This window comes from Panicum virgatum, chromosome 6K, assembly GCF_016808335.1.
Source record: "Panicum virgatum strain AP13 chromosome 6K, P.virgatum_v5, whole genome shotgun sequence".
In the NCBI taxonomy this organism is placed as follows: Eukaryota; Viridiplantae; Streptophyta; class Magnoliopsida; order Poales; family Poaceae; genus Panicum; species Panicum virgatum.
In genome coordinates, this window is record NC_053141.1 from 118,093 (window position 1) to 139,530 (window position 21,438).

General features: G+C 41.1%; 2 protein-coding genes across 10 annotated transcripts; one reads left to right on the plus strand and one right to left on the minus strand.

The window, feature by feature from the left end:
• Positions 1-4,150: 4,150 nt before the first annotated feature.
• LOC120711057 (splicing factor-like protein 1) lies at positions 4,151-18,837 on the plus strand. Of its 7 annotated transcripts, XM_039996460.1 has the most exons (11): positions 4,151-4,338; positions 4,499-4,790; positions 5,790-5,912; positions 6,037-6,088; positions 6,750-6,835; positions 7,222-7,299; positions 7,387-7,440; positions 7,684-7,818; positions 7,902-8,249; positions 9,505-14,401; positions 16,872-17,052. In XM_039996460.1, the coding sequence occupies exons 2-10, from the start codon at positions 4,503-4,505 to the stop codon at positions 9,592-9,594; spliced, it is 1,254 nt and encodes a 417-aa protein (XP_039852394.1). In that variant the 5' UTR covers positions 4,151-4,338; positions 4,499-4,502; the 3' UTR covers positions 9,595-14,401; positions 16,872-17,052. The 7 variants fall into 7 exon arrangements, with proteins under 7 accessions (XP_039852394.1, XP_039852386.1, XP_039852389.1 ...); XM_039996455.1 differs by lacking the exons at positions 6,750-6,835; positions 9,505-14,401; positions 16,872-17,052 and adding exons at positions 17,489-17,623; positions 18,463-18,599 and having other exon boundaries at positions 4,153-4,338; positions 6,034-6,079; positions 7,902-7,995; XM_039996457.1 differs by lacking the exons at positions 6,750-6,835; positions 9,505-14,401; positions 16,872-17,052 and adding exons at positions 15,282-15,371; positions 15,498-16,591 and having other exon boundaries at positions 4,153-4,338; positions 6,034-6,079; positions 7,902-7,995.
• LOC120711056 (zinc transporter ZTP29-like) lies at positions 7,653-16,921 on the minus strand. 3 transcript variants are annotated; one of them, XR_005690140.1, is made up of 13 exons: positions 16,785-16,921; positions 13,604-13,662; positions 13,411-13,503; positions 13,255-13,341; positions 13,084-13,168; positions 12,278-12,339; positions 11,096-11,152; positions 10,141-10,181; positions 9,865-9,932; positions 9,048-9,104; positions 8,850-8,967; positions 8,615-8,727; positions 7,653-8,202 (listed from the first exon to the last, which is right to left on the minus strand). XR_005690140.1 is itself a non-coding variant. In XM_039996451.1 (12 exons), the coding sequence occupies exons 1-12, from the start codon at positions 16,852-16,854 to the stop codon at positions 8,682-8,684; spliced, it is 843 nt and encodes a 280-aa protein (XP_039852385.1). In that variant the 5' UTR covers positions 16,855-16,921; the 3' UTR covers positions 7,653-8,681. The 3 variants fall into 3 exon arrangements, 2 of the variants coding, with proteins under 2 accessions (XP_039852385.1, XP_039852384.1); XM_039996451.1 differs by having other exon boundaries at positions 7,653-8,727; XM_039996450.1 differs by having other exon boundaries at positions 7,653-8,967.
• Positions 18,838-21,438: the final 2,601 nt, after the last annotated feature.

Below are 21,438 nucleotides of genomic sequence, written 5' to 3' on the forward strand. Positions count from 1 at the left end.
GTGATGCTGCCATGTCAGCAAATTTGTTGGTATGTCGTAACATTTAATGCTATAAAATTTATACTGAAACTAGCCTTATATGTGTGTCTCCTTGTCTATAATCAATGTTGCTGTCATGAAGTATCTGTTTGGAACGTAGAAATACAAAACATAGAAATGGAGGAAAATGCATCAATCATGTGGAGCAAAACGTGGAAAACTACAAAATTTCAAAAAACAGGAATGGTAACTTTAGGTCGTTTGAATCATAGGAAAATATGCGCAAAGGCTAATGAAATAAGATTCCAGCAGTTCACTCTAATTAAAGTAGTTTTACATGCTAAGACATGAGACTAAATTCTTATATATTCCTTTCTCAAATCTCCACATTGTTTCTTCCTTTCTTTCTCCCATGATGATAATCATATATCCCTTCTCACCCCCTTCTAATTATTCTTGTTCCTAAAGCTCCCACGTGTTACTATTAAAATTGATGAGACTTTAGACTCAATGCATGGATTCATCAGCAATAAATCATGAAACACAGTAACAGAATTAGATCTACTCTCCAGTAAGGCCATCTTGATGAAATACCGTAGGAATTTTTCCTTTAGTTTCTATTGGATGCCTTTTCTCTATGTTTTGTGAAGGAACATAAGCTTTTCCTTAGGCACAGAAATTAGTTTTCCTCCGTTCCAAATATTTAAATCAGAAAAATTCTTCTAAAAAATCTGTTTATTTGAATTTCACATAAAATACTCACTTTCTTTTTTTTTTGGGAACTTAGCTTCTTCATTGATTAAGTAGCGTCATTACAATCAAATAGCAGGCAGGTCTGCAAGAAGCTAGGGGATTGGTCAACCCAAACTAAAGCTGAACTAGAGTTACAAGCATTTCTAGCGCACACATGAGCAGCAGAATTGGCTGTCCTTCTCACATGAACAATTACGAAAATGCCGACGATAGATCCTGAACATCACGAAGAATTGTAGTTATCTCGGACCTGTCCGTTCGGCGCGATCGCCAGAGAGACACCAGCTCCTCGGAATCGCAATCACTCGGTCCAAAGTCCCTTGAGGTATTAACCGGATTCCATCCCTTAGTGCTTCAGCTTCTGTCATCAAGACAGAAGCAACCGAGTCCAGGCGCCGCGCAGAAGCAGCAAGGAAAGAACCATCCGCACGGCAAATCACTGCACCCGTGGCGCCTGAATAATCTGCTGCTGTGAACGCTCCATCTGTGTTTACTTTGACAGACCCCTTTCTTGTGAGACAAACTGTCCGTCATCAATTGAAAACAAACATCCATTGCCCATTCTATCTCCAGTTCAGGTGCAATGGCAACTTTTCCATGCCTTGTGTCATTGCAGTTGTTCCATAAAGACCACATGCCACAAAGAATAATGACTCGATCCCTCTCAGAACAACAGGAGTCATCCAGGAGGTCCACTGTCCAAGTATATGGGCATAACTTTGGAAGCTTAATGCCTGTCATCTCCAATAGCTTCGTCCAAAAACGCCGAGCAAAAGTGCAATCAGCCGCTCAATATGCCGATAGCAAAGATTGGCTCTGGATGGTAAAAAGTCATGACTCATGCGCTACTCTCCACCAAAAGACTCTGAACCTTTACCGCCCACAGCTTGCGCCAAAAAGGATTATTGTTCCCTGCAGAATGTGAGGTTAAAATTCCGTTCCTGGGCCTGTTTCTCCGCCAGAGCACGATAGGCTGAGCGCACCGTGTACAGAGCTATGAATCACCGATACTTCAAAATGGGTGCCGTACCCGTATCCGATACGGCCCGATACGGCGATACGCCCCGATACGGCCCGATACGCGTATCGGGAAGTATCGAGAAATTATGATTTAAAAATAAAAGATTTAATTCTCGATACTCCGTCCGATACTTCCCGATACTCCATCCAATATTTTTGGGCCAATAACACCTCATTTGAAAGAGCATCGGGAGCCCATCAACGTAGGCCCATCCAGGTTGAACTAATCATTTAGCTATTTCTGGTTGAACTTAAACATTTGCTACGTGTGTTGGCCCTTTGGAAATGTAATGTTTATTATCTATTTCGTTGTCAAAAATTATTTGGCAATTTATGTTTTTAAAAATATATATACTTGCCGTATCGGCGTATCCTTATTTTTTGAAAATCGGCGTATCACCGTATCGCCGTACCCGTACCCGTATCGGCGTATCGCGTATCGGTGATACTTGGGTACAGACCATGGCGTTCACCCTCCCATGCCCACAAGTCATCTCGTGCCCTTCCCAGCGGAATACGCCGAACCAGCTGAGGGTCAAGTTCCGCTCTAGTGCCTGCTCATTCCATGAACCCCCAGAAGGCTCGATCAGGTCACTCACAAAATTTATATATTGACCTTCCTTCTCGCCGACAGATGGGCTTTCCTCCTATTGCCCCTGGGATCCAGCGATCATTCCAAATGTCGTCAGTGGTTTTGCCATCACCAATTCTTTTTATCAAACCCACTTCCAGAGCTTTTCTGCCAGCCAAAATAGCACGCCATGTATGTGAGGATTTCCTCTTGTTTCTAGTTGCCAAGAATTCTCCATGAGGGAAGTAACACTTTTGCACATAGGGAATTCTGATTGGTCATCAATCTCCACCCTTGTTTTCCTAGCATTGCTATGTTGAAAAGTTTAATATCCTTGAAGCCCATTCCTCCGTGACACTTTGGAAGTGTGAGCTCCGACCATCGCCTCCGACCATTTCTAGCATTGCTAGGGATATGCTCGAAAGCTTCCTTGGTGTTCCGGCCTACCGCTGTTGGCAACCCCAAATATCTCTCAGACAACGCCTATGTGAAAATACCCGTGGATGTTTTCATATTTTGTTTCATCTGATCATCACAGTTGGCGCTGAAGAAAATACCCGAACCCAATAGGTATGTTTGTAGAATCTCAGATAGTCTTTGCACACCCTTTTCAGTGGCTTGAGTGAATAGCAGTCAATCGTCAGCAAATAAAAGATATGAGACCCATGGTGCATGGATCCCCACTCTAACTCCTTTGGCAAGGAATTGTGGACCTGTGAATTTGAACAGACTCGACAAGCCTTCAGCACAAAGGAGAAATAAATAGGGGGAAATTGGATCACCTTGTCTGATACCCCGAGTCGGTGTGAAAATTTCCGAGAAGTGACCATTCACCCTCACTGAGAATTTTACTCTCTCGACACATTTCATGATCAGTGATACCCAATCCTCCTTGAAACCCAGCTTGAGCATGATACATCGTAGGTACTGCCATTCAACACGATCATATGCCTTAGCCATATCGATCTTGACAGCACATGCTCCTGTTTTTCCTTTTTTTGCTTTTCAAATAGTGAATTGATTCATAAGCAACCAAGACATTATCCGTTATAAGCCTCCCCGGCACAAAGACTGATTGTTCTTCTGATATAATGTCGTCCAGCACTCGTCGGAGTCGATTAGAAATCACCTTGGAGCTAATCTTATATAAGACATTGCATAGGGAATCGGCCTAAACTGTGTAAGCTCTTGGGTTTTTTTTATCTTTGGTATAAGGACAAGGACAGTATTGTTGACAACCTCCGGCATATCTCCCCCATTGAGTAAGGTGAGCACCGCATTGCATATATCCTCCTTCACCAAAGTCCAATGCTTCTGATAGAACCCTGCAGTAAAGCCATTCGGACCAGGCGATTTGTTGGGTTTCATTAGGCCAATCTCAATGGGAGTGTCATAAGAGTGTCATGGATATTAAATTTGCTAATATGTACTAATAGTATGAGGAGAGAGAAAAGATGTGTGTCATAGAATGTGAGAGGAGTGTCATCACCGTGACACTCCACTGGCACAGTTATTAAAATTTCAATCTAGATAACTGTGTTGACGATACTCCCACTGAGACTAGGCTAACAGAGCTTTTCCCACCTCCATTGCCGTGAATTCGTCGGTACGAACTGCACCACCTCTTCTGGCCTTGTATTCTCTCGTGCAGTAAAGAGCTGGTGGTAAAACACAGACGCCATATTCTCCTCCTGATTTGAGCATAAAGTCCCATCAGCTCGCTTCAAGGAGGTTATTTTGCTTGTTACGCCGAGTACTCTATGCCAAACAGACTATTCTAACCTGGTTGATCAACCTCGGCTCGGGATCCTCCCGCTTTAGGTGGCAGCCTCGCTCGAGCTCGGCTCATTGACAGCCCTCCCGGCTCGCGCTCAGGGCTCTGCCGCTCAGGGCCCTTTTCCCTTCTCTCGTACGCTCTCCTCCCTTCCTTCCCCGGCGGCGACGACTGGGCGAGCGGCGGCGCCATCTGTCCTGTCTTCGCCCAGCCCTTTGCCGGCGATGAGCGCATCCTCCAGGTATGCCCGCACCTTCTCTTTCCTTCCGCTGTGCTAGACGGAGCACCCCAAACCCTAACTTTGATTTCGTTTGCAAGAACTATCGGGTGTACATGTGTATGCTGGGTCCGCCCCTTCCCCTGCTTCTGAAAACTCCTTTCTGTCGTTCTATTGCTTGTAGATAGATGGCCACAAAGCTCGATCAATCTTCTCCTATCGAGCATCGGCAACCAAAATCGGCTGTACCACAATCTTTGACTCCCAAGATCTCGATATTTGGGACAAAAGCTGGATTCGTAATACCCAAGAACAAGCTAGCTGGCTCAATCGTAACCAGGGGCGCCACTTCCAAGAATGATACAGCAACTGCATCCAAGGAAGATAACAGCAGGCATGCTCAGAGAAAGACAAAGTGGGGGCCGGACCTCGCCGCCGACCCTGCCGTGTGCAAAGGAAGGGCTTTGGCCTACCAGGTATTTTTCACCTCTATAAATTTACACCTCTGGTCTGCTGGCATCCATGTTTTGCATTGTGATTGATATAAAATAAAAGGTGTTTGCTTCAAACTTATATCCACTAGTTACTGTACGTTATCGTTTTCTGGTCAAAAATATTATTCCTCGGTGAGAGCCCGAAACAGTTTCCATATCACTTCCAGTCACTAAAATGTCTGAATTGAGCTCATATATTCTTTTTCTCTTCATAGCCCTTTTTTTCTCAAAAAGGTCCAAGTACAAACCCATCACCTTACCTTGGACAACTGTTTTAGGAAAACGAACTATTACACGCAAAGAGAAATTTGGGACCCGACCACAATTAGACCTCCTCTAACCAGCAACTGCAACTCCCTCTAGGCTCAGGGCAGTAAGCCCTTTGGTGCCAGAGATTTGCCATAAATGAAAATGATCCTTAAAGGCCTGAAGAGCTCCCTGCAAATTTGGTGTTGCTCCATCGAAGACAGGTATTCCTGTGCTTCCAGAGGATCCAGGCACCAAGGATTACAATTTACAAGTAAATCAAGTCCCTTTCGTAGTTGCTTCTGTAATTTCTTCCAAGACTTCTTCCACCAATCTGCAAAAGAGCTAGATGTGCGTCCAGGCACCAAGTGAGATAGGTTCAGTGACTGGAGAACGCTGAACCAAAAGTGCCGTGCGAACACACAAGTAGTGAGCAGATGTTGGACCTGTGTCCATCTACATTCCAAAGTAAGCAAGGTTGCACATGTTTTTCTAATCGCCATAGAAATCTAGAACTTGCTTCACAGGCCAGTGTACCTTTGACTAGAATGGATATGCTGAAAAACACACTATTGGGTGAACCTTACTGTGTTAGAGGCTAGGCAAGTAACAAATTGATTGAATAAGCCTAGCCTCCCCTGCTGACTGGACAGAAACGGATATTTTTCTTGCGATTCTCTCACGTAGGATGCTTCCATTGCCAGGTGTCATTAATTCATATTAATGCATGCGCAGACTCGAGTGGAGCAAATTACCAAGCTGAAATCCGGAACTTTGGATATGGACAGAACTGAAGGTTCAATATCCATTGGAAAAGGCTCAAATTCTGCTGGCACTGAAAATCTGAAAGACAATGAGGTATTCCTAATTCAGTAATTCCAATGCTATGCTTATTGCAGCATATCGTGAGCGTAAAGTGTGTGAGGATAAACAATCATATGCTCTTGTTTGGTAAAGCATTTTTTTACCCTTTTTGCAGCAGGGAAAGATTGCGCTATTGGAACTTGAAAGAAGCGAAATTATTGGTCAGAGAAGTTCTCACTGTCTCCTGTATTCTTGCACTTCATTAAATTACTGAAGTAAATGTAAATATGTGCCTTTGTCATTGTGTCTTGGACTCTCGGTACTGATGGGGCCCATCTTGCTTGATAATACATCTGGTTTCCCAGTTGGTCTGTGTTAGGTTCTGAACATGGTGATTGTATATTGGCCTTGCTTTAATTCAATATCTTTATTAGTCTCCAAGATGATTGGTAGCCTTAACTGTGGTGCACTGCAGGTGAGAATCGGCGACGGCCGACGAACGCGAACCCGGGAGGGACCCCGTCAGGGTAGGCGCACGTAGGGTTGTTCTAGGATCGGCAGGCCACCTAGAACGCCTTCAAACGTCGCGGAGACGAAGAAAGAACAGCAGAGGGGGTTGGAAAAGCTAAGGTTTGGAGAAGAGGATAAAAAGTAGAGTTTGTATTGATTTTGTTCGATTGTATTCTCTAATCGGCTGTGACCCTTTATATTTATAGGGTGGGGTGGACTTATCCTGCAAGAAATCCTATTTACAGATCTAAATCTATGAAAAACCCTAGTTGTACTCGGACTCTACCTGGACCGGTCAGACCGTTCGGTCCCTGCCGGTCAGACCGGTCGGTCCCTCCCGGGCAGGCCACAGTGCCTCGACCGATCAGACCGCTTGGTCAGACCGGTTGGTGCCAATTTTGGCTGTCAACAATAAGGTGCCTGAAAACTACAAACCAGTACTTAAGGAAACAAAAATCCCTCTTCCGGTATGTCGGCGCACTACTTCTTGTGCTTATTGCTTGTTTTGACCATTAGCCATTAGTTGTTTTTCTTGTATGCAAGATGGCGTTCACCGTTTTGTTATCTTGTCACTATATTTTTCAATACTCCAAGAGTTCCTTGTACATGGACAATCAGCTTACAAGTTACAACAGTAAAGGAGCTTATCTTAATTTGCCTTTGTGATCTACTATCACAACTCGGGCTATTTCCAAGACTAGTATATTTGGTTATCGATCTGTTCTGTTTATGATATATGCTGTACTTCGTTCTTGACTGGACTTGATATTAAAATGTAGCCTTTTGTTAAAATATATATAGACCTTTGTTTTATGGATATGATGCATTTACTGTTTGCTGTTGGCCATTGCAGGCAGAAGGACATCCAGGACATGGTATTATTGGAGTTCTTATAGGACCTGAGAGCAATACCCAGAAGCAACTACATGAAGTATGATCCATTCTTGGACGTCTTGTAAGTTTTATTTTGTTGAAACGTCACTGAGAGGATTATGTTGGCTCCATTTGCTCATGACAGGAAACTGGAGCTGTAATACAAGTTTATGGGACTAAGAAAATCAATGGAAAGATGGTATATTTGTTTTACTGGTTCTATAAAATCTACTGATAAGATAATATCTTCAGCGATGTTAATCGTCCTTCCCATTTTGCACTCCCTTCTTTTGGCATAACTTTAAGTTTCATCTTTGATCTTGATTCTCAACCTCTACAGATTTGAATCATTTCATTGTCATGTGTGTTCTCCTTATAGTAAACAATTTTAATATCGGTTTCAACACAATATACAAATGAAAACTTTTTTATTCATGCTCAGACTGAGATTCATTATCAAGACATAAATGAAATTCCAGCTGCTTATGAAGACCTTCACATAAATGTCTCAGCTGACTCTTATGATAAAGTAGATGCTGCAGTTGCATTGATTGAGCTGCTTCTGTCTCCTGTTTCTGTAAGTCCAGCATGCATTTTTTTTCTCCCCCTGTAAATCATCTTGTTTTTTACCAACTGACCATGGGATCATATGGACCTTAGGTGAAGTCAACAACTACTTCAACAACTACTACTGTTTCTTCTGCTGTTACCTCCGGTGATGTAAATCCAGTGCAGAATACAACTTCACAGCAAGGTTTGCTTCATTACCAATCGAATAATGCTCCTTGGCTGTCCACTCCCCAGACCTATGGTCCATCAGTTCCTTCCTCAGGGCCTGTTTTGAGTACATTACCTAACAATTCATTGCAACCACAACCGCTTGCTGGTTCTTTCAGTATTCCTCCATATACAGGCCAACCTCCTCACACGAATAGCTTGCCAAAAAATCCATTTCCTGTTCCTGGACCTCAGCAACCAATATCAAACATAGATATGAAAATATTTGAGGTACATGTTAAATGTCTTTCACTTTTCTTAGCTAGTTAGCTACCATAAGATAAGATATCTCGAACTATTATTTTTATGATATCCTAATAATTTTAGTGCACAGTAACACTGAAAAGTGAAACATTGTAGCAGATTCATACAAGCATTATTTAGCATTTCGATGTTATTTCAACCATGAAAGCAATAATGGATCTCTGTCTGCAGTAATCTCTATGGGTTTAAAAGTTCAAATAGATGCCTCTATAGTTTATGAAGCTACAGTTTCTAGTAAACACAAAACTTAATATTTTTTCAAAAAATTATGATAATTGATTTTACTTCCTCTTAGCAAAGAATGATAATTATATGAAGCATTTGTAAAATACCTTGTTTGCCACACCCATGTTGTAATGCTCTTGACCATATCATCAATTGGTTTTTGTGCAAATCATGTTAAGTACTCATCTCCTTTGGGAGGCTAACATCTAGGAAATACAAGCTGCAAAAGAAAGAGATACATAATTACTATGTTTATCAAACTAACCAGGTCACATTCTCATCCTACTATATGTAGTTTGAGATGTCTGTGTATGCTTATTCCATATGAGAAGCATGGCACACCTCATTGACATAAAGGCCATGCCAACAAATACTGCTTTAACAGCATCCTTGCGTCCAGCATATTCAAATGCTAATGGTAGCATTTCATACAATGTTAGAAAAGCCATCACTCCTCCCACTGTACAAAATAAAAATATCAATTGAGTGAATACTTTTAGTTTTTTAAAAGGAAATGATTTTTAACAAAATTGTAGTTACCTAATCCAAGTAGACCTTCCAATATTTCAGGATTCAAATTGCTTGGGAATATGTATGCTGAAAGGAATTTGATTTCACATTAATTGCATTGAGGTACAACATAAATAACTATATGAAACTCAATAACTTTTTGATATAATGATGTGTTGCCATTTGTAAAGTTTTAACATTTGGAACCAAACTTTTCTTCATATATATTAACTGAACATTGAATTAAATTTCGTTCACTAGTGCATTGTGGCATTTTTTAACGCCTAAGTTCCTCGTGTAAATCCTAGTTAATTAGTATATACTTTTTAATGCATCTCTCGCATCATGATTTGAGCAATTTTTCTACCGGCCAGATAGTAGTCACTAGTCACAAATAGATGTCTCATCGATTAGGACCAATGTTCTTCTAGCATTGCTAGATTAGTGACTGCTATCTTTGCTTATGCTAATGATGATGATTCATTAGGATTTTGAAATTGGGATTACAGAATGCTTCATATATAGATGGTGCTCTTTAGTTTATACTACAAAAACTTTAGGTCTTCATTGGAGCTAGAAGAACACAAAGGAACTTTAGCCTCTACATCAGTTGCTCGAGGCCTTTTTATTTTGCTAATTAAGTATAAGACAAAGGTATGTATATTATCATGTTCTGTTGTTCATTATTGGATCTCCACACCTCCGTTTGAAGTCAATAATAAACTGTCACAAACATCTGTGTTATTTTATGGTTAAGGTACATGTTCGGTTCAGATTTTATTTACAGTACTAATGGTTTAAGCAAAGTAGTTTCTGAAGAATAAATTAAAATAGGCAAATAACCTACCCACAATAATTACACCCAGTGGCTCTGCAAAGCCCGATAGTGTTGCTAGTTTGAAGGCTTGCCATTTGCTGCACCAGAAACATGAAAAGTTAGTATTTCAAAAAGTGTAAAGATTATTAATTTATTTTGCAGATAAGTGTCAAGTCATATTTATTTGACTGTTTGTCATGCATTTAGTAGTTATTATATGATAGAATTTGTGATTCAGCACTTTGGTATAACATATGTAAAAATGAAGGGGTCATAATAATTCTGTAAAAAGTTATACAATCATACCTGCTAGTGGCAAAGTACGCTGGGAGAGCTACTGAAATACCCTGGGCCGGGGGTGAATGAAAGCAGACGCAACAGATATTAGCACATTGACTTGTGTGTGTGTGTGCGCGCGCGCGTGTGTACATACACACATATATGCATACATGTTTGCACTTCGGAATGGGGATATAAAGTACACTCTCCTTCCACTTTTATAAGACATAGTGGAACATAACACGGTCTTCTAGATAACACTTTGACTATTTATTTATCATATATTATATCAGCTATGGCCATAAACTTATAATCATTGTAATTTTATTTGATTACGAATCCAATCATATAAAATTTACATTATAAATATAAAAAGTTAATAGTCAAATTATTAGTCAAAGATAGAAAAGTTTGAATCTTGATATACGTGTGTGCCTTATAAAAGTGGAAGGAGGGAGTAGGCCTAGTTTAGATGCAAAAATTTTACATTCCAAATGGCTATAAACTTTACATTCCAAATGGCTGTAAACTTTATATCAAATATTTGGACACATGCATGAAGTATTAAATGTGGACAACAAAAATCAATTGCATAGTTTGCATATAAATTGCGAGACAAATCTTTTGAGGCCAATTGCGCCATGATTATTTGACAATGTGATGCTACAGTAAATATTTGCTAATGATAGATTAATAGGCTTAATAAATTTGTCTTGTAGTTTATAGGCAGAATCTATAATTTGTTTTGTTATTAGTCTATGTTTAATACTTTAAATGTGTGTTCATGTACTTCAAAAACTTTACACCCCTAGGACCAAATCTTTACATCCAAAACTTTACAAAGGCCTGTTTAGTTGCATAATTCTAAATAGTGGCCCAATTTCAAAAAAGTTTTGGAATTTTGGGTGCGCCTAAACAAAGCCATAGTACTACACCCACCAAAAGCATGGGAATGTTTCACAAGCAGTGTAGACTCAATTACCTCGGGAATGTAGTGTAGAGCTATAGCAAGAGCAAAATTCAAACCAACACGGAAGCCCTGATAAGTAGGTAAGATTAGTTAGCCATTCAACATTTACTCCTAAACCCTGAGTACATAGTTATACAATAGTTAATAACAAACACTCAGGTTTGGCACTTGGAACCCACTTGGCCCAGCTTTGAAGCCTGGGCTAATTACAAAATAAGCTAAAAAAAAGACGGATATATAAATGCTTTGGGTTCTGAGGCTGAGCTTCGGATAAGCCTGGCTCCCCGGCTCCCCTTTAGCGCATGCAATAAATGACGGGATTGTTGCGGACACTTTCTTTGGCAACACAAGAACTAGAGGCATATCAAAGGAGTAGCTGACGTTCATGGCTTGAGTTATTAGACTCGAGTGTCGTCTTAGTTTTTTTGAGTTAGTCTTATATATCCATGGTCCTGAGTTGTTGAGTTGGTTGAGCAAAAGCTATTTGTTAGGAGTGATAGAAGGGTTTGTTATTAGTGTTGACTCGAGAGCTCGACAGAAACATTATATTTGAGATTAAGCAAGGAATAGTCCACCACCACCTAAAATGGTTGCTCAGAGCCTCCTTAGGGTGAGTATATGTCCACCCTTGCTGTTCGTAGCAACCTAGTTACATCAGAGAGAGAAGCTCCTATTTTGGTTCCATTTCTCTAAAGTCATGCTTAGAGTCACAAACACGATAAAAAGAAACTACGGCCTCAGGCAAATGGGGCCTCATCCAAATATTGAGAATGCAACGGTACCTGTTCACAGTTGATGAACAGTAATTGATTGTGTTTCTACCATTGTCCATGGATTAAAATAGTTTCTTTAACTAAAAGTTACTATGAAATTGGCCGGAATGTGATTGACATGATTAACACGATACAGAAATTATATGGGAAATAATACCTGTATGAATCCTTATAGTTGGAAGGTTAATTATTTCAATATTAGGTTACTTTTATACAATATTTAATTAATCTTGTAATCATCAACTGATAATTCAAAAGAAAAAAGGGATGAGTACTCATCCCTTATATTTATTCAATTAACAACGGCATTTGGTTGTCAGAAATAGTTGCAACTTTTTTTGGCAAGTAAAATACCTAGTTACAACATTGACCATGTACAAAGAAATATCAAGTCATAAACATGGGAAACAATGAACAATACCTTTGTTGTTCCAAGAAATGCAGCTGTACCCACGGGGAAATTTTGCAAACTCACACCGGCAACTGTTGATTTTTTTGATGCAATTATTAAAATCAATTAAACTTGCAGGGAGAGGAATATTGTTACATGTACACATGCATCCCCCCAATAGAAATTATTAGCTATGCAGTTTCATAAGCTTGAATAATTTTACATTTATCATCTATGTGAAATTCCATAAAAAAATGATGTTATTTTGATATTTAATCAGATCCACCAAAATTGAAACTAACAACATTTTATTTTCATTGAATGTGACATGAAAATTTACTGCTGGAATCACTTGCTAAATTATATGTACATGTACAATATGACATATAAAGAAAGTGTTTTGTGCTACATTTTTCGTTCAACAGGCCCTAGACAATATATTATGTTCTATCATAATCCTACTTCTTTTAAATTATTTAAAGCCAACATGTTTTATTGAGAACGAAAATATTATATACAAATTAATAAACATCTATGGTGAGATGTTGATTTGTGCATAAATACTAAAAAATGTCATGTTTGTATAACTGTTATTGATTTTATTCTAATCATTATGACATACTTATTAATGATATTAATGTTACCACACACACATGGTATGTTTTATTTTATCAATTTCATATTTCATTTCAAAGTTTAACCCAATAAATCTGGATATTGATAGAATGTATAAATTATTGTATACAAAGATAGCAACAAAATATGCAAATAGTTTTCTTATTAGAATATATTATTTATGGATCTACCAAAGTACGTTGGGCTTGTTTAAGGCTTACCAATTGCTGTGACAACTACGCTAAAGATCACTCTTCGATGGTGTCTCATCATAAGTTGCTTTCCTGCTATGCTGTCACCAACCATCTTTTCCAAATGATACAGAGCAGAAAATCATATATTAGCTTTCCCATTCAAATGTGACTAACTGAACAAATTGAGGGAAAGTGGACCTGTTTGTCATTTTGATCTGTCAAATTACAATCTGGCTCAGGGAAAACATCAGCAATTGTTGAAAATAGCAGTGCTCCAGCGAAAAACTACAATCCACAAGTCAAAAATTTTAAAAAGAGTTTGCAAATGCCAATCGAAGATCTGTCTATTCTTACCCAAAGGTTTCCTTTCAGAAAACCAATTGCATTGACAGCATCATAAGCCAAGTCAAAGAAAGACATGCTCAGCATGAGTCCAGTAGCAAAGCCCTACAAAATGGTCAAAATGTTCTGTCACGTTAAACTGTGAACTTTGTAGGCAACCAGACTTGTTGTTCTTTGAACGTAGGTCTATAGTCATAGCATCAACCTGTAACATCCCGAGTGTTTTGTTATTTGGCGCATGACTAATGATAGCCAATAGTGCACCTGGTGAATAGAGCACAAGGATTATTAGAAAAGACAGTGGGAAAAAGGGTAGCTACTTATAGAGGTACGGTAACATCTTGTATTGACTGTCATCTGATTATAAATCCTGAGGTTCTTCAAATGAATTTACAACTCCTATTGTTATCATAATAAATAACTTGCTTGGTTGATATTTTTTACGAGATTGGTTCTAGGACAATTCTATCTAGCAGATATATTGGATAGTGTATATGCATCATATTTGAGCATAAGTGAAGTGCTAAAAGTTAAAGTTTAACAAGTTCACTCATTAGTATTAGTCTGTGACATGTGTCGGTCGAGACTAGACCATTAGCCAAGTGGCTGTTCTTTTTTTCCCTATGCAGTTTTACTTTGTTTTGGGATCGAGACTGGTCTATCCGTTCCTTAATGTAATTACATGCATTTAATAATTTATCTTGAGTGTTTGAGAAACTATTTGAACATACTTACAAGTTAGATTTACATGCTTACAAGTTTGTGTGTAGACACACACACGAGGCTAAAATGCAACAATGTGTATTTTTTGTACAAAATGCACCCACCCTACAGTTGCAACCGAGAGACTACATCGATTGTAACTAGAAGAATAGACTAATTGCAACTAGACTGAACTGATTGCAACTGGACGCGAAACAGTTGTAACTCAGACCAAACTGGTTGCAACTTAGACCGATCCATTGCAACTAGACTTAAACCAGTTGCAACTCAGACCGACTTGGTTGCAACCGAACACACACATTATATATATATATATATATATATATATATATATATATATATATATATATATATATATATATTGTATAGAGAATGCACCCACCATCTGAGTTGCAATTGTGACGGTTCTAGTTGCAACTAGATTGTGTCTAGTAACAACTGGGTCGATCTGAGTTGCAACTAGTTCACTTCCAGTTACAACCGGTTCGTGTCCAATTGCAATCGGTGGTCTAAGTTGCAGCTAGTCCACTTCCAGTTGCAACCGGTCAGTCTGAGTTGTAACTGGTTCGCGTCCAGTTGCAACCGGGTTTATTTGAGTTGCAACCAGCTTGCTCCCAGTTGCAACTAGTATTATGATTATACCTTAATATTAGTATATAAAAATAAGTATGTCCATATACTCTATGTATGATCATATACCAAACATATATATCATTATAGGTATTCTAGTATAAGCACATGCTTCACATACATACTCTTTGTTGAATAAGATACATCCTATATCATGAGATACACACGTGAGAGTAACTATAAGCAAGTGTAGATAAAACTAGTCCTTGGAAAATTTCTATCTACACTCGCTTGTAGATACTCTCACTATCACTATACAAGTTAGATTATAGTTACAAGACTACTTATAGTTTATTCATAAATTAGTACACTGTAACTTACAAGTGAATCAATTATACTTACCTCTGTCTGATGGATTGTTACACACCGGATGTCCAATGAAAAGCCATCCATTTACCCACACTAATTGCGGTTATTTAGCAATGTGTAATACTCCAATATGAGTGAGCTAAATTAAAATATACAAAGAAGCAGCCTTTTTGGGGAAATCCTGGCTTGGTGCTATATTTCTATGCTACTTTATTCTGCAGAAATTTGGCCTACAAGTGTTGGCCCCAAACCTTGAGGATGAAAATTTTGATGATTGGTGGGCTAATGCAAGTAGAAGGTCTTCTGGTCAGGTCCTTAATGGGTTGAACTCCATCATAATTCTGGGAGACTGAAATTTGTGGAATTACCGCAATCGTGTGTTTGATGGTGCTTCGTCTAGTATCTCTAACATCATCTCAACCACTTTTCACTAACAGAATCCCAAGCTTCACCGTGTGCCTGGGGCACACTGCGAAAGCCACCTAACCGACGGCGAAGACTTTGCCGTGGGCCGCATATGGTGAAGTCAGCACGATGGCCAGGGCGACAACGAAGGCGGGCACACAGCAAACACCTTCGCCGTGTGCTAAAGCAGGCGCACGACAAAAAAAAAGCAGAAGACAGGGAGGGGACGGAGACGGTGTGGATGACGACGTCTTTGCCGTGCGCCTACTAGGTGCCACACGGCAAAGTTTGAAAGTTTGTCATGTGCTGGAAAGTCGGCACACGGTAGAATTTGTAGATCTGCAATAGTGGTCCTTGCCCGGGGCTAGCGGAGTTTCTTATCCCCTCGCCCTGGCGTCTAGAGACAGTTAGAGTTTGGTTTAGTCCTGGTCCCGTCCAGTAGAGCTGAAAGTTGGGCCGTGCCGGCCCGGCACGGCACGGACCCATCGTGCTTCGGGCTGAACCGTGCCGGGCCGATAAGGCACGGAATTTTACCGGGCCGTGCCGTGCTGGGCCTAAGACCTGAAACCACAGCCCAAAAGCACGTCGGGCCATCTTCGGGCCGTGCCAGCCCAAGCACGGCCCACAGATCATGAATACCACCATTTGAAAGGTTTTTTTCCACAATGGCAAAAATTACAAGAAATTAACACTAGTGATCCTCCAGATCTGCAGCTGCCGGGCCGGCCCAGGACACCGTGCCGTGCCGGGCGGCACGATGGGCCGAAATCTCAGGCACGGCCCAGCCCGCCCTTCGTGCCGTGCCAGCACGGCCCAGTTGTTTTCGTGCTGGGCCGGGCTTCGTGCCCAGGTTTTCGGGCCGTGCTCGTGCCAGCCCATTAAGCACGGCCCAGATTTACAGCTCTACCGTCCAGGTTACAGCCCCTATATATCTGTAACATTTAGGGGATATAAAACCCTCGTCCCTTTTCTTTTTAATATAATGACGCGCAGTTGTCCTACGCGTTCGAGAAAAAATATGTGGTGACCAGATGTAATTGTAGAGCTTCAAGTCATTTGATGATTGAGTGTATTCGATCTCTGCTGACGACTCAGCAATATGAATTTAAATAAACTCTTACACGCATGCAGTTCTCTTGTAGTTATGGGCTTATGCATGGCTGCATGTATATAACAATATTTGCCATTGTTGGAATAAATTAAAAGCGATGCATGAATAATAAATATTGTACTACAACGACTCATGCAATCCTAGCTAGCTGGAGTAATATAATGTAGAATGAGAACTGTCGGAAGTAAAAATGGTTAGTTGCCCGTACCAAGTGAGGTGCTTAAGCCGCCGACGAGGGACAGAGTAAGAGCAACGGAAACTTTGGGATCCATATGCATGCGTACGTATCAACCAGGTAACGGAAGGCTTGAGGAGGAAGCGGCTGTGCTGCTGCTGCTGCTGCTGCTAGAAGAAGAGAAGTACTTGCTGGATGAATGGGTGTTTGGATCGATCGATCGATCGATTCGGGATGGAGATGGATCGATGTGGGTTTGTATCCCTTTATTTATATACATATATAAAGGCAACTGATGAAATGGCCGGGAAGGATATTGAGCATATCAAGTGGAGCAGGAGTGATGGATGGATGGATGATGCTTGTTAGCTTGAATCTGTCCAGTTCTGCTGAGTGGGGCAAGTTTGGAATGACTTTGCTGGATAGATAGCTTAATCCTCAGACGTAGTGCAGTGGTGGTTAAGGTATGCCTGCACTGCAGGCAAGGTAAGAAATTAAAGATCTTCCATTTGCCATCCATCGTCATCACGCAGGCAGGCAGCTGCACCCCTTTAGGTTGGGTTGGGTCTCATGTCATCACGCACTCAGCTGCACTCCGAGCTAGTTAACACGGCAACCATTTTAGTTCATTCCTTGCTACAGCACTAGCTTGGCCTAAAGGAATGTCGCATTTTATACGAAAAACTAAAAATTATGAAATTTCTACCTTGATTGATTTCGATCACTTTTCTGTGTAGCTTACAGTCCGAGGCAAAAAATCAAGATATTAAGGAAAAGGTAACTCAAAGTAGCCTAAAATAGTTTCGTAATTTCCATCGAAGGACAAAGAAACACTCCTGGCCACGCAAGCTTTGATGCAGTTTTGTTTCGAGGTAAGACTTGCATAACTCGCTGTTCAAGCGGAATTTTGGTCCCCGTACAAGTCTGTTCTGCAAGTATCCTTGTCTTACTTGAGATCACGGTTACATGCAGCCTTTTGTCTTACTCTAAAAGATATTTACAAATCTGGAGGTGCTGTATCCTCCAGGGCAGTAAAACCACCAACCAGTACTAGGTCTCGCTTCTTGCTTTTCGCACTATATAATAGTTCATAGTTGATGCCTATATCACTCTGCAAGAACAGAATAGTAGCTTGTATATGTTCCAGGAAAAGATCCGGTTATCTGACCCTAACCTTGTTTAACAATAGAGACTGGGTGAATCTTGAGTTGGGCTACATATTGTCAGTATAGTTCTGCAACCTCTGCCCGACGAGATACCGCTCATCCCTGATAGAATCGTGGAGTCTGACGACGAGCCTGCAGAGTAATTTGGCTATATAACAGAGCACACACATGGCGAGGCTCCCTAGCCATGCAAAACGAATCACTGCAGAGTTCACGGTAGCAGAGTAGCCAAATACTGAGGCGACACCTTTTGCAAGCACATAAGGAACACAGAGAGCAGACAGGAGCTTCACGATGATCGGCATCAATATATCTCGCAACACCCACATTGCTCTGAGCCCTGAAAACCCATCCTCCCTTGCCTGAGTTAGCTTCTGATCCCACCTTTGATCGATGACATAGGCCAGGAAAGGTGCAACCCTTGTCAAGTGAACCTTCAGAAATAATTAAACCAAAGTAGTTGCATCGCTAATTAGTGAACCTGATTATAACCCAATCAAATCAAAGAGTAGTAATATGCATAATTAGCTAAAACCACCTTACAGGTTATGGAATATTTTTGCTGATCCAAAAGTTTCAAGCTACAAGATCAAGAAAGCAACAAGAAAAGGTTGCTGCTCACCAACTTAGTCCAGAATTTCAGCAATTGCAACCCCAGGAACCAAGTACAGAAGAAATCAAGAACTGGAACTTCATTGTCCACGAAGGGTGATATCAGTAGACAATCAACCAGCAATCCGATCAGAAAGGGAATGGTGACAACCTGACAACAGAGAGAAAGTCACTGAGCTGAATCAACCAGAAAGCAGAAAACTAACAATGAAACCACTTCATTGTAAAGTTGGAACATTTTTTATGGAACAATTGTTCCAGCTTCACAATAAAATTGTTCACGGTGAAACAATTGTTTCATGAAACAATTTTTCCAGCTTCACAATAAAACTGTTTCATCCATGATGGAACAATTGTTCCAGCTTTACAATAAAATTGTTCCATCTGAAATAATTGTTCTAGAACAAATATACTGGAACACAATAATATTGTTTTAGAAATAAAATTCTTCTAAATATAGTCATGTGTGGTCTAGTTTTGAAGATCCCATTATAAGAAACATAATGGTGAAACTAGAATTTGATTTGGATCATTATTATGTAAAATATTACTTTTTTCGTTTCAATCTACATTTGCACGAAATTCAATAAGTCTTTGCATGTGCGTCAGGCTGTTCGGCTACACCACGCCGGATTTTGTTTGCTGGGCCAATGACGTTCAGCGTTAGTTGGGCCTGAAAAAAAATAGCAAGCGGCGGCACGGGAGAAAAGCTTCTGCGACGCGTTGGATCGCAGTAACGCGCGCGACCTGTAGTATTCGCCCCCCCCCCCCCCCCCCACCCCCCCGCGTCTCCTTCGCCGCCGCGACTGTTCCTTTCCGCCGTCCCGTCCGCACTCCGACCGACCACCCAGCTATACTCGGCACCATTCCTCACCCCATCTCCTCCACCACACCCCGCCGTCCCACCACCACTCCTTGGATAGCGCGTGTGTCGCCGGCGGCCCTCGTCGTCCCCGCCTCCCTTTCGCAACCCTACGGTCGGAAGTCCAAACCTTTTGACGGCCATCATGTCGTCGGCCAGGTCAGCGCCTTTTCCATCCCCCATTCCCTTGAGTCTTCCTCTTTCAGTGCACGCGTCGCCCAATGCCATCGATCGCCCCCGCCCGCTGCTGCCTGGGTAGGCAGCTTACCTATTGGTCTTTTTGTTTGTTTTTTTATTAGAGAAAAAAACAGGCCCTTTTTGTCTGGGCGCAACCGGATTCTATCCCGATTCCGGGGCATGTGGCGTGTTGCCCCACGGCTGTGTCCACTGGGAACATGTCCCCCAATTGGTTCGTATTTGTGGTCCAAATGTGAATTTGCAATGCAGTGCATGCTAGACATTGAGCTAAGATTACTTCTTGACCTGGAACTGCATTACTAAGTAAGTAATCTGGCACGTGATAAACGCTGCATTTGCTCGTACCTGATGCTCCATCACGCAACAACCATCTTCTTGTTTAGGACATTGGCAATAATTTAATCACTAATTTGCAAGCTGAATTGACAAAGAGTACCTAGTATTTCTTTAACCTTGTTATGGCACCTTGTAGTTTGGACTCATCAATTTTATTATGGCTAATCAAGATGCGGATTTATATTTAATAATGAATATCCAATTGGTTCATGTTCTTTGGGTTTGATTGCACACTATTGCAATTTGTGATGAAATTTACTTATCCAGCATCTTGGTGGCTGTTTGCAGGTGAATAAAAGTATATGCAGGGACAGACCAGATATCCATTGGCTGTCACGTTGAGCAGACCAAATATCCATTGGCTATCAGCCACTTCCATTGTAGGGGTGTTTCTGCAAAAATAACACCATTTTTATTTTTTTCTTTTTTAAGAAAACCGATTCCTACAACAGTACTGTCTTGACCAAAGATGTGCTAGAGCATCGGAAAGAGTTTAGCTTACACAAGCAATACTTTTGCACCAAAAGTACCATTGCTACCAAGAAACGTCGTCTGGGAACCCAATGAGTATAACTTACAACCGTCACTTTTCTACCAAAAGTGCCATTGCTACAAAAATGGTTCACAGAAGTGGAGAATTGACCACCACCCACCGCCAGAAGAAGGCTGGCATAGTCTGCGAACCCAATGAGTAAGTTTACCTTACAACCGTCAGTTTTCTACCAAAAATACCATAGAGTTCATGGGAGAAAAACGGACACCACCGGGAGAAGGCTGGCATAGTCGGAGAACCCCTTGATGTGTTTCTCAATGATGTACTTGAGAGGCCCACCCAAAATGCGCTTGCTGATCTTGTCCCACTTCTGAAAAAGAGAGCTAAACTTCACACCTGTAGCAGGGTTGTCAGCAAGGATGTTTGTGAACGTTGCAAACGCTTCCTCCTGCAGATAGCTTTTCCAGCCAGGAAAGCGCCATGCCTCAAGCATTGCAATGATCAACCTGTACATTGCCGCCTCCACCACATCATACAAATGCTGATCAATTTGCTTCTGGTAGTGGGCCAAAGTAGTGTAGGTGTCATACAGATCGGGCATACCAACTTGGACACTCTCAAACATGTTTCCACTGTATCCACCTCCAAAGTTAAGCTTCCGAAGTAAGTTCTGGTGCTGGCTCTCAACATATCCACTGCCATCAAGCTTAGCATCTTTATAGACATACCACACGGCTCCATACGGAAAGCCCAAAAGGTAAAGGTTACGAAAGCTGAAAACCAATGGGATGGGTCTTCCGTCATTCCAGCTTTCTAGTGGAATTAGGTTGACAATGAAGAAACCTCCTTCTGGCAAAGAACTGAATTCTTTGACTTGACCCATGTGATTGATCACAACATTGGCCACCAGCCTGGCGAGCCTCCGTTTCAGCCAGATCGAGACTCGTTCATGCTGGTTACGCATCTCCAAAGGAATGGGAGACAACTGGAAGTTGCAGGAAGCCACCTGCCAAACTGAAG

Excerpts from the sequence above, each read along its gene's own strand:
- LOC120711056 (XM_039996450.1), bottom strand. The coding sequence starts at position 16,854 with ATGCATATGGATCCCAAAGTTTCCGTTGCTCTTACTCTGTCCCTCGTC. Across the intron at positions 12,340-13,083 it reads CGTAGTTGTCACAGCAATTG|TTGCCGGTGTGAGTTTGCAA; the intron begins GTAAGCCTTAAA and ends AAAAATCAACAG. Across the intron at positions 9,105-9,864 it reads ACTGGGTGTAATTATTGTGG|CATACATATTCCCAAGCAAT; the intron begins GTAGGTTATTTG and ends AATTCCTTTCAG.
- LOC120711057 (XM_039996460.1), top strand. The coding sequence starts at position 4,503 with ATGGCCACAAAGCTCGATCAATCTTCTCCTATCGAGCATCGGCAACCA. Across the intron at positions 7,300-7,386 it reads CCCAGAAGCAACTACATGAA|GAAACTGGAGCTGTAATACA; the intron begins GTATGATCCATT and ends TGCTCATGACAG. Across the intron at positions 7,819-7,901 it reads TGCTTCTGTCTCCTGTTTCT|GTGAAGTCAACAACTACTTC; the intron begins GTAAGTCCAGCA and ends TATGGACCTTAG.